Here is a 14,073-nt window from a genome sequence, read left to right as displayed (position 1 = left end):
CTTAATAATTACCACCTAACTACAACAGGCACAGTGACACCATACACCAAAACAGAGAAACGTTATGTATCATAACAACATGATAATGTATTTCTTACAAATAAAGAATCTTAAGCAAACTGGTAAATATGACTCGATAAATAAATCTTAACGTGTCTACTTACTCCACATCTCCACTCCCAGTAGGCCTTTCCGCACTACACATTCATTCAGCAATTATTTAAAAGAAACAAACATTAATTGATGTCTGCATATTGTTTCACCAACTTTAAGATAATCAGGATGACGCAAGCATATAAAAATTCTCGGAATATTCCAGCAATATCCAACAGTTTACTCTGTTTCGCTCATTATAATTCTACAGTACATACGCCGGGCAGTCTCTTGTGTAATTGATTGATTGATTTAGATTTCTCTAGTGTATCTTCTGGATCCTGACAAAGAATCAGTCACGCATCATTTGGTTCATAGACCGCAATTAGTACAAATCTCACAAGCATATAAGTGCCTCCGTTGCTAATATCTGTTCCTCAGTTCAATTTGCAAAAGAAGACAAGGAATGGTTGAAACCGACAAATGGGAGGGAAATTAGAAACAATTACAACAACAATAATAAAAGAATATTACAATGTCTATTAAACCACCAATAGCTATTTGGTTATAATGATAGAGCGCCCTTATTATCAAATATATTTCCCCAATGACTTTATCATCTTTAGTTTCCAGAATATTATAAAACCTTCACTTAAGGCTTAATGATATACCAAATTTGTATACAATGCAAACTGTATTAGAATTCTTATTGACAGTTATTGACATGATTACCTTCATTATCATAACGTTGGGCAATCTAACTCCTTAGTTTTTATCACAAGCATTGATATTACCTATATTGAAATTTCGATATTATCATCAAGAAACCCCAGGAGAATCTGCAAATGATCATATTGTATACAATATAGAAAGCAGCTGCCAAGGCTTTTGTATCACAAGATTACTTCTTGAGACGAATTGATAAGAAATCCTAGGCAATTTCAAGAATCTCAAGTTTTAAAATTCAGATTTTTAGGGTTGATATATATTTCATGATAATGACAATTAAAGTCTCTGATATGAAATAAAATAAAAATTTTAGTTCCATAAATATATTTTTATTCTTATTATCATTATCAATTCCATCTGATACTGTTCGTGCATGATTCTGCCAACTATAAAGTCCCGTCATCAATCACTTATTTAGAGGATTAATCCTTTCTTGAATCTTTTTGCAAACAGTCAAAACCTATGCTAATTTTTTTTTTTTTTTTTATCGAGGCAGATTTGCACAGACTCGCAGGGGTGCCCTTTTAGCTCGGAAAAGAATCCTGATCGCTGATTGGTCAGAATTATCTCGTCCAACCAATCAGTGACCAGGAAACTTTTCCGAGCTAAAAGGGCACCCATTCGAGTCGGTGTAAATCTGCCTTGATAAAAAAATTGAGTATAGTACAAAATTTATTTGTTAACTGAACGTTATTTTGTCCGATAAAGCTCATTTGATCAACCGGCGACCATCAATATCATGGCGATATATTATAGAAAGTATATTGCAGGACTAGTTGATGTCTGTTTAAAGGTTTTAATGTACATCGCTTAGTGACGATAGTTTTCCCGTGAACACAATGTCTTTCTATTTAACTAAAATGAAAATGTTTCGAATTAGGTGACCTCGCCAGTTTCAGTAGACATTTGTGAATCAGAGAGGCTGTCGTTTCGGTTATCTGCTTTCCTTTTTGGTCTTCAAACTCTGCAATGCGATTGAAATTAAAAGGATTTCAAGGATATTCAATAATTTTCGCAGCAAAATCCAATATGTTCTAAAACGAGGCTCGGTACGACTCTGTTACGACCAGAGGGGCAAGTATAGTGGATCTAGCAACCTCATCTTACAAATACTATACCTGCTGTAAACTGAAAGAAAACATCCATTGGAACCAGCTCTCGGATTGGAAAAGGAAATGGGCAATACACACACACACTATATATATATATATATATATATATATATATATAGATATATATATATATATATATATATATATATATATATATATATATATATATGTATATATATATACATATATATATATATATATATATATATATATATATATATATATATATATATGCGTGTGTGTATGTGTGAGCATTGCAAAATAGCAAATTCTAATTTCCTTGGTACAATTGCGGAAAACTTACTAAACTCATTTTTTTAATGAGGCGCATTTGCACTGACTCGTAACGGTGCCCTTTTAGCTCGGAAAAGTTTCCTGCTATCTGATTGGTTAGAATTATCTTGTCCAACCAATTAGCGATCAGGAAACTTTTCCGGGCTAAAAGGGCACCCCTGTGAATCTGTGTAAATCTGCCTCACTAAAAAGAATTGACTAGTCAATTCTTTTTAGTGAGGCAGAGTTGCACCGACTCACACCTCGGAAAAGTTTCCTGATCGCTGATTGGTTGGAAAAGAATATTCTAACTAGCCAGATAGCAGGAAACTTTTCCGAGCTAAAAGGGCATCGCTGCGATTCCGTGCAAATGTGCCTCATTAGAAAAAATTGAGTATATTCATTCCTTGCCATATTGAATTTTTCGGTTGCGTTGAGCTTTTAATTGAGATTCCAAGTGAGTTTACTAATATAAATACATTTTTTAGATGTTTAGCATGAATATTGTATACCCCAAGTGGCTCAGGTAGTTTAGAAATAAAGCATGCAATAAAGACAATATATATCCCATTTGCATTAGTAGTGAGTAATTCGTTGTCTCAAAATATTTGTTGATTCGATTGTAACTATCCCAGCTAACATACTGCATATGATTTATTCCGTAGTCCGTGATCGGAAAAACCACCAGAGGACTTGACCCACGATGCCTAGACGAAGAAAAGACAATTCAGAGGGAAATGGAGGGACCGGAGGAGGACGGGTGAGGGAAAAGCCAGTGCAGAGGAACGCAGCCAATGCCAGAGAAAGGGCCCGCATGAGGATACTCTCAAGGTACTGTAAGCACACGAGGGACCTTCTTTACTACGGCCTCCAACCGGGATGGTGTCCATAAATATTGTATTTAATCTTCACCACATATAGAGGCTGTCACTTTTTTTGAAAAGCATGTCCTATACTCTTTGAAGGATTATTTTACCATTTCTTTGTAGTTTATTGATCAAAAGGTTAGTACATTTTAAATAACTTATAACATCAACGACTATTAACACATCTTGAAGGAACATATGTGAATATGCATTAACATGTCTTAAGGATGTCTTTCTAGTCGTTTTTTTCTGACACCCTTAACGACGTAGGTTACATTTTATACACTGTCACAACCCCACACACTAACACACACACAAACACTCATACACACACACATATTTATATATAAATATATGTGTAAATATATATATATATATATATATATATATATATATATATATACAGTATATATATATATATATATATATATATATATATATATATACAGTATATATATATATATATATATATATATATATATATGTATATATTATTATTATTATTATTATTATTACTTACTAAGCTACAACCCTAGTTGGAAAAGCAGTATGCTATAAGCCCAGGGGCTCCAACAGGGAAAATAGCTCAGTGCGGAAAGGAAAAAAGGAAAAATAAAATATTCTAAGAGTAACAACAATAAATATCTCCTATATAAACTATAAAAACTTCAACAAAACAAGAGGAAGAGAAATAAGATAGGAGAGTGTGCTCGAGTGTACCCTCAAGCAAGAGAACTCTAACCCAAGACAGTGAAAGGCCATGGTACAGAGGCTATGGCACTACCCAAGACTAGAGAACAGTGGTTTGATTTTGGAGTGTCCTTCTCCTAGAAGAGCTGCTTACCATAGCTAAAGAGTCTCTTCTACCCTTACCAAGAGGAAAGTGGCACTGAACAATTACAGTGCAGTAACCCCTTGGGTGATGAAGAAATGTTTGTTTGGTAATCTGTGTTGTCAGGTGTATGAGGATAGAGGAGAATATGTAAAGAATATGCCAGACTATTCAGTGTGTATGTAGGCGAAGGGAAAATGAACCGTAACCAGAGAGGAGGATCCAATGTAGTACTGTCTGGCCAGTCAAAAGACCCATAACTCTCTAGCGGTAGTATCTCAACGGGTGGCTGGTGCCCTGGCCAACCTACTACCTAAATATATATATATATATATATATATATATATATATATATATATATATATAAATATATATATTTACACATATATTTATTTATTTATTCACATATAATATTGCATATATGTAAACATATACGTTGATTATATATACATATATATATATATATATATATATATATATATATATATATATATATATATTTATATATATATATATATATATATATATATATATATATATATATACATATATATATATATATATATTATTACGACTGACGAATTACGCAAATTCCCTAGCTCAAAAACTCACCTGCTTTAATTTTACATAAATCTGTTACACTTGAAAAATACCTGAGCTCTGAGAATATTACGCAACTCCCAGATGGCAATATATATGAACACTGAATATCCAAAGATCTCTTACATTGCTGAAAACAAAGCTTAGTGATTAATCAAGTGAACCATTAAAAAACCAACCTCTTACTTCAGTTCTTAGTCAGGGAATACGAGCAGAGTTCTGACAAAAATATTGGTGTTTGAAATAATACACACTTTACAAAAATAAATATATTCTATAAAAAGTTAACTGCAATTCACAAGAATTAACACCAAAAAATTCATCGCTCAAAATATCAATTATGAACTAAACCTTAGATTAAGACAAAGAAAGACTCTGAAAAAATTATACAATCCCTTGTTTTACTGGAAATTAATTTATAAGAATATTCAATTTTGATAATTAATGACAAGAGTGAACACTTTAACCCTCTAATGAACATATAATAATGAAATTTACATATATGTAACTGTTACACTTATATCTTTCGGTTCACACAAGGTTACAGAACGATTAAGCACAAATTTTAATATACTTCACTTCACAAAAATTTATGTTAACATGTACTTACATTAATACCCTACACTCGAATTAACATCCAATAATTTCACCAACGTTTGAACAGCACTGTACACAATATACGCTGATAAAAATCCCTTATTCACGTTTGAGAGAACACACACTTGAGAGAATAGAGCGCAGTCAAACTTTGGCTTTTTCAAAAGGGATAGGCTGGATCTCTTCTGCTACTTATGCATTCCTGGGGCTATATATATTGACTTAATTATTCCAGAACCTTTCAGTTCTGCCTATTGGAAGCGTGCAGGGCATGGTCTTACGGCGTAAGGTTGCCAACATAGTAATTTGAAGAATAGGTACTATACTAGTTCACGAAGCAACCCTCTCTCAGCTAAATCCGCCCACCTACCTCTCGTGACAATAAAAAATAAGAATAAATCTAATTTGAGAATTTTTATGCACTTTCTAACCATGTAGAAACATAAAAATGATGTAATCCGTCGTGCTCATACCTAAACGAGATTACATGGGGTTCCTTACAAAACTACGTGAAATAAAAAGTTAATTCTTAGAAAATAACGTAAATTTACATATACGAAAGTGAAGGAAAATACAACTGAATGAATGGCGATAGTCTTATGTAATTTATATCAATTACTTAAACTTACAGAGTGGAACTCACCTTACGAGCTGGCTATACATCTCTTAAATACACAAATGAAATACATGAATAGAATATTTACTCTTATGCTAGAACAGCTTCTTAAGAATATATATACATTTATATATATATATATATATATATATATATGTACATATGTATATATACATATATATACATATATATATATATATATATATATATATATATATATAAAATATTCAAATAAGTCATATATTTGATACATTAATGTCTGGAGTCTCTTACCGATCTCGGGATCAGAGCCCCATACGAAACCACTCAAAGACAATAGCATCTGATCGGCTGGTATTCGAATCCTGGTCCAGGAAACTTCATGGCTATGTGGCAGGTCACTATTGTTACAAGTATCCTGGACCATGGTTCGAATCCCGGCTGGTCAGAAGCTATTGTCTGAGGCTCTGATCCCGAGGTCGGTATGAGAATCCAGACATAAATGTATCAAATTATATGGCTCATTTGAATATGAAAAACACGTCTAAATGTGTAGAATTTATCATATATGTATATATATATATATATATATATATATATATATATATATATATGTATATATATATATATATATATGTATATATATATATATATATATATATATATATATATATATATATATATATATATATATATATATATATACGTATGTATGTTTGTGTGTGATAAAACTGAGTTATCATAATTGGGAATGATTCCGTATGCCAAAACTTATCTGATATTCAAACATTTAGTACTGTATAATTAGATGCCATATACTATGCCTATCTATGGGACGGGTATTTATTTTGGACAAAAGACACAAAGAATGATTTATAAGAAAAGATAATTGTGGGCGTAGATAAAGTAAGGATCATTTCATGAAACTTTTGCGTAGGAAATAATTTGTTGAAAATTATTGAAATAGATTTGATGATTATCCCATGGATGTTTGATATTTTTAATGGAGGAGCTATTACAAGGGTCACGAACACGTAGAGATTAGAATACAAGTTTAATGGATTTAATATGGCATATGAAATGGAGTTAGGAGTTGGTAATAGCCTAGGGAAAGACTTGGGAAATATTTTTCATACGTATAGAATCGAAATGTAATGTTAGCAAAAGGAATATTATAGTGGTAAATAAAGATGAATGTAAATGACGTATGGATGTTAGTATGGAGGATTGAAGAATCAAAGTTCTTGGTTCATACAGGGTTTTAGAATAAATGTATAGGACGATAATAGTACGAGAGAAGAGCTGAATCATATATTATTGAAGAAATTAAACTTACGCCACTAACTGTCCCTGAAAAGACGAGTGGTCAGAGATTATTCTTACAGGTTAAGTCATTTTTACGCAAATGTTCCTTTGGTCTATTCTGTTTCTTTTTATATATAGTTATTATTTTGATATGCTATTCTAGAGAACGGGGCAATAGCCTCTTGATTAATGAATTGCAAAGAAGTGGTCAAACTACAGTATAAAGCAAACACTATACGCTTATGGCGTCTCAGAAAAAGTGCGGTTTGAAATCAGGTTAAAATCAAGCTATCATCCTACCGGCACCATCCCGGGTGTAGCTCCTGCAAACCGTTTGGAAAAGCAACAGGTATTGCTGACTCAAATGGTTTTTGAAGTAAGCGAAATGGAGATGTTGAGTGTCAAGAGGAAAGAGGGATGCGGTGGTGCCAACGAGATTTAAAGGGTCGGCCTTAAGCATTGCAGAAGTGCAAAGACAGGAGACAGCCAGCGTTGGTAAAATGTTGACCATAAAATTATGAAAACATGAATTTCGGAGCTATAGTGTACTTATGTTAAATAGAAAGAAAAATGACGTTTAAGTGAAAAGGATGCGTAACTAGGAAATATTTTGAGCAAGTAAAGGTTAATCACTTATTAACTGACGGTTAAATGGAGTGGCGTAGTTTATGTATTGTGGATTAACATACTATTACAAAAAAGTATGCAGTGGCCGATATGGAACTTTTCCACATCATTTATTTAGAATTCAAGGTCAAACTCAGCAGTGATTTGTGTTTATTATGGCAAATGGTTAGTTTGCCTTTGTGCATATTTACATTATATATATATATATATATATATATATATATATATATATATATATATATATATATATGTGTGTGTGTGTGTGTGTGTGTTTGTTTGTGTGTGTATTCACACACATATATATATATATATACATACATATATAAATATATGTATATATATGCATATATATATGCATATATGTATGTATGTAAATATATGTATATATATAATTGTTATATATATATATATATATATATATATATATAAATATATATATATACATATATACATATATATGTATTTATATATATACATATATATATATATATATATATATATATATATATATATATATATATATATATATACTGTATATGTGTGTGCACGTATATATATATATATATATATATATATATATGTGTGTGTGTGTGTGTGTGTGTGTTTGTGAGTGTGCGTATATATAGATTTATATATATAAATATATATATATATATATATATATATATATATATATATATATACACACACACATATATATATATATATATATATATATATATATATATATATATATATATATATATGTGTGTGTGTGTGTGTGTGTGTGTGTATATATATATACACACCCCCACACACCCATATATATATATATATATATATAAATATATACATATTTATACATATATATAGATACATACACACACATATATATATATATATATATATATATATATGTATATATATATATATATATTTACGTATATATATATATATATATATATATATATATATATATATATATATATATATATATATAGATATATATATATTTATATATATATTCATCATCATTATCATCTCTTACCCTTCGCCTCATAGTCCTCAGCCATGTTAGTCTAGGTCTTGCAACTCCTCTAGTGCCTTGTGGAGTCCACCTGAACTTTTGATGACCTAATCTCTCTTGGGGAGTATGCAGAGCATGCCCAAACCATCTCCATCTATCTCTCATCACGATCTCATCCTCATTTGGCACTCGAGTAATCTCTCTTATAGTTTTATTTCTGATCCTGTCTTGCCATTGACTCCTAATATCCTTCTGAGGGTTTTGTTCTTAAATCTTCTAAATTATTGGAGATTCTTTCATTGTCATAACTTGATTCATGTCCATAGAGTAACACCGATCTCACTAAACTGATATATTGCCTAATTTTTATATGTAATTTCAGGCGATTTGGTTTCCAAATTTTAATTAACCTAGCCATTGTCTGATTTTCTTTTTTTCAATCTTTCATTAAACTCCAATTCTAAAGACCCTGTATTAGATATTATAGCTCCTAAATACTTAAATGATTCAACCTTCCAATGCTATTTCATTTTCCATTGGAGTATGTTCGTCTTATTTGGGTGACCTAAACGGACTCTGAGAATGTCACAAAAAAAAAAAAAAAAAAAAAGAAGTACTGACTCCAATTAAGTCTTTTCCATTCTCCTTTCATAGCTTCTATAATATATATATATATATATATATATATATATATATATATATATACATATATATATATATATATATATATATATATATAAATATATATATATATATATATATATATATATATATATGTGTATATATATAGATATATTTTTATATACATATATATATATATATATATATATATATATATATATATATATTTTGATATATTTTGATATATGTATATACAGTATATATATATATATATATATATATATATATATATATATATATATATATATATATATATATAACTTTAGGGCTTTTTCAAATAATAGGGTGCTGGCTGCGGGGGAGAGCAACACGTAAGTCACATTCATTTATGCATCGCACATTAATGTAAAGGTACCATCGTCATCGCGCACTCTTCACTTTTACTCATGTGCATTCAATATCCATACTTCATTTCCATAACGGAGAGCAGTTCAGTGAATTCCTGTCTGGAATTTTTGAGGCAATTAAAGTCTTGATACCAATCTTTGGCTAATATCCTTTTTTCTTGCTTCTTCTATTCTGTGTCTCACCTTATACTTCAGCAAATCAACTAGTTTCATTTATGTATTTTGCTATCTTCAAAACTCCATCTTGCTCATTACATTTCTCTTGCTCACATCTACTTTCGGATTTCCTTGCCACAAGCATCATCAAACTCTTTTGTCAGCTTATACAGTTTCTCTTTGTAATCCCTTTAGTATAAACATCTACAATTCCAGATCATTTTTACAACTCCTTTACTTAACCTAATGCGTTGCAACTACATCGACTGTCTTTTCTCCCATCTTCCATATTCTCTGTCCATGAACATGTCGAAATTCCACCAAAAGACAACTTACATTGGTCTCAGTAACATTTCCACAAAATACCAGTCACTTTACAGTCCTTGTCTACACACTCTTAACACTTGTTTCACTTCAATCATAAGACCTCATATTTGTTCTCAATAACTTCTCAGCCATGCCAGTCATTCCCAACTCTCTGCATAATACTTTAAATCAATTCCATTATAAGGTTTTTCTAGGTTCATATTTGCTTAGTACATTTTTGTCCTTTACTTTCCAACTTCTAACATGACTGATTCATAACAAACACTTATGCCATACTTGTTTTAACTCTCACAGTTCTCTCCTTTTAGTCATTCTCCATTAAAATTCTACCATGCATGGACGTAACTTTCCATAGCGAACCGCTTTAGTTCTTAGTTACCTTGCTATCCCTTATCTTTACATAATTAAACAATTATTCCTCCTAGCCTCCTTATACCTATTGGATAATTCCTTCTTCCAGACAAAGCTTAAAAACCCTGGTCTGTCACATAATTTCTGCTGCACTACAGCATTTCACTTGCAAACCCGTCAACGCATGGGGACTTTATTTTCCACATTCTCTTACTTGCCTTTCTTATATCCTCGTCAATCACATCCATAAAGATTTCAGCCTTAAAGCAATCCTTCTAAGTTTTGCATCACTCATTTCTGCCTCTCTTCTATTTTTCACATTCAAGAAATCTCCAACATACTCCACCAAAAACTAATAATTACTATAAACAAGTTCATATGAGAGATGTAAAACACATATATTTCTTCTTCATATGTGAATTGCGTACCCTGTGTCACCACAAGCAAAGCGTTTGACAGACAAAAATGACTAATTTTGCTCTATTGCAATCCTTTTATCATGGATAATCAAGTTTTTAATATTTGCCATATGAATATGCCCACACTTGCATCCTTCGTTCTGAGATTTATTAGTTCATTAACCTTTCTCTCTGCATTTACTTCCCTGTAAAATGACTCCCATGGAATAGTAATAAACTGGTAAGTAAAATCAGAGGTTGCCGTTCCAGAAATAATTTTCTTGGGATCAGCTAGCCAACCACTCAATCTTCCACTGTTTTCGGTGGCAATTTTAAATTTCACGGTGGTCATTTATCTACATTATATACTGATCATACCCAACATTAGTTAACTTTAGTGAGCATATAACCGATGGCATAGTGAACGCATTACTGACACATGCAATATTATCATTATGATAACCACAAAGAATGTTTTACAATATCTGTCTGCACATATTAATAAGAAAATGTTGATTAAAGTAAAGAGACAATAGAATAAAGTATTAGGTTACAGAAAAACCACGATAATATACATTGATCTCTTTTATCCTTGCTACAGAGCCTTCTCCCGTTTAAAGACAACGCTTCCCTGGGTTCCAGCAGACACCAAGTTATCAAAATTGGACACACTTCGACTAGCTACTTCATATATTGCACATCTCCGAGCAATTCTGCAAGATGACACTCAGCCCCGGTCCCAAACACACCCATTGACGCTGGTAAGGAAGATGTCTTTGCTGTTAGGATTCCTTTTTGATATGGCTGCCATATGCAAACTTGGAGATATTCAATAGAAATAGAGACTTTTATAAATTCAGTCCTATCAGTCATTTTTGTTCAAATTGCATAAAATTTTTCATTACCTCAGAAATAGTTAGTATTTATGTATGGGTTGTTTTTCGGAAAAAAATTTGTAATTTTAAGTATAGCCTATCTATCTATCTATCTATCTATCTATCTATATAAATATGTATATATCTATATATGTATATATATGTATATATACATATATATATATATATATATATATATATATATATATACAGTAAATCATATATATATATATATATATATATATATATATATATATATATATATATATATATTATTGGTGTAGTCTTGCTGAGAAAAGTTGAGGAGGGGGGTGAGGGCGGCGGTTATTACCTAAGGTTGACCGTATGAATTATAAGAAGGATTTATATTTTATGGGAGATGAGGATATGATAAGAAAAAAATTTGAAGCTTGGATCCCAAATCATTGTCCTCATTTTGTTAAGGTGCTAACTTTACTATATTACGAAAAGCCAGGAGAAATCTTTCCCTGAGATGTGAAATAGTGGAATTGGCCTCCCAGCAGAATTATTGCTACGGTTGTTCATTTCATTGAATGAATTCTAGTAGAGCATTAACCTAGTAACACACTCTATCGGTTAATATTTCAGAATATATAATGTTTTATAGAGGTTCGCAAGTGATGGTGGCCAAATGTACTGTATGAATATATATGTACATATATATATATATATATATATATATATATATATATATATATATATATTTATATATAATATATATATATATATATATATATATATATATATATATGTATATATTTACATGCTAACATATATATATATATATATATATATATATATATATATATTTATATATAATATATATATATTTATATATATATATATATATATATATATATATATTAACATATATATATTTACACATATATATGTATATATATATATGTATATATATAAATGTATATATATATATATATATATATATATATATATATATATATATATATCCTCATCCTCACCATCATCATCATCATCATCATCATCAGCCGATGTTAGTCCACTGTAGCACAAAGTCTTGAGACATATCCTTCCATTTGCGTCTGTTTATGGTCTTTCTGTGCCAGTCCACACCCGTAAACTTTCTTAGTTCGTCAATGTATCGTAATCTTCTCTTCCTATTTTTTAAGTAAGGAAAATAATAATACCAATTCCCTAATATTGCAAGAGGGTCTGCCCCTCTCTTTTATTCTTCTCCTGTACTTTTCTTTCTTCCCATTTCCTAAATCTTTCCCATCCTGAGTACCTGCCTTTGAGCTATAAACTGGATTGTATCCAGGGGTACTCTTCCTTTCCCTATATTCCCCACTTTCCTATCCTTATTCTTATTATTATTCTCTTCCTTCCCCTACTTCTTTTACAATCTCTAGGGACACATTTTATATATATATACATATATATATGTACATATATATATGCATATATATATACATGTACATATATATATATATATATATATATATATATATATATATATATATATATATGTATACTACCATTATTATTATTATCCAAGATACAACTCCAGTTGGAAAAGCAGGATGCTGTAATCCCAAAGGGCTCCAACAGGGAAAATGATCGTGAGCAAACCAAAGAAGGAAACATAGAATAGTGTGCCCGAATGTTCCCTCAAGCAGGAGATCTCTAACCCATGACAGATAAAGGCCATGGTACAGAGGCTATGGCACTACCCAAGACTAGAGAAGAATGGTTTGATTTTGGAGTGTCCTCGTCGATGAGCTTATTATTATTATTATTATTATTATTACTTGCTAAGTTACAACCCCAGTTAGAAAAGCAAGATACTATAAGACCATGAGCTCCACCAAGGATAAATAGCCCAATGAGGAAAGGAAAAAAAGAAATAGATAAAGGACATGAGATTTAATCAATAATTAATAAAATGTTCAAAAACAATAATAACTTAAAAACAGATATTTCATATATAAACTAAAACAGACTTATTTCAGCTTGTTCAACATATAAAAATTTACTGCAAGTTTGAACTTTAAAAGTTCTTCCGATTCAACTACCAAATTAGGAAGATCATTCCACAACTTGGTCACACCTGGAATAAAACTTTCTAGATTACTGTGTAGTATTGAGTCTCATGAGGGAGAAGGCCTGACTATTAGAATTAACTGCATGCCTAGCATTACGAACAGGATGGAACTGTCCAAAAAGATCTGAATGCTATGGATGATCATAATTATGAAAATCTTATGCAACATGCATAACGCACTAATTGGACGACGGTGCCAAAG

At 30.8% G+C, this 14,073-nt stretch overlaps 1 protein-coding gene across 1 annotated transcript in view; it reads left to right on the top strand.

Moving 5' to 3' along the window:
- Positions 1–2,910: 2,910 nt before the first annotated feature.
- LOC137639114 (transcription factor 21-like) overlaps positions 2,911–14,073 on the top strand; it is a 43,038-nt gene continuing 31,875 nt past the window's right edge. The window contains exons 1-2 of the mRNA XM_068371432.1: positions 2,911–3,038; positions 11,497–11,656. Coding sequence (XP_068227533.1) covers positions 2,911–3,038; positions 11,497–11,656 — 288 coding nt within the window. The remainder of the gene's footprint in view (positions 3,039–11,496; positions 11,657–14,073) is intronic.

The sequence above is a fragment of the Palaemon carinicauda genome, chromosome 4 (genome assembly GCF_036898095.1).
Source record: "Palaemon carinicauda isolate YSFRI2023 chromosome 4, ASM3689809v2, whole genome shotgun sequence".
NCBI classification, from domain to species: domain Eukaryota; kingdom Metazoa; phylum Arthropoda; class Malacostraca; order Decapoda; family Palaemonidae; genus Palaemon; species Palaemon carinicauda.
This window is presented reverse-complemented; position numbering and strand designations above follow the sequence as displayed.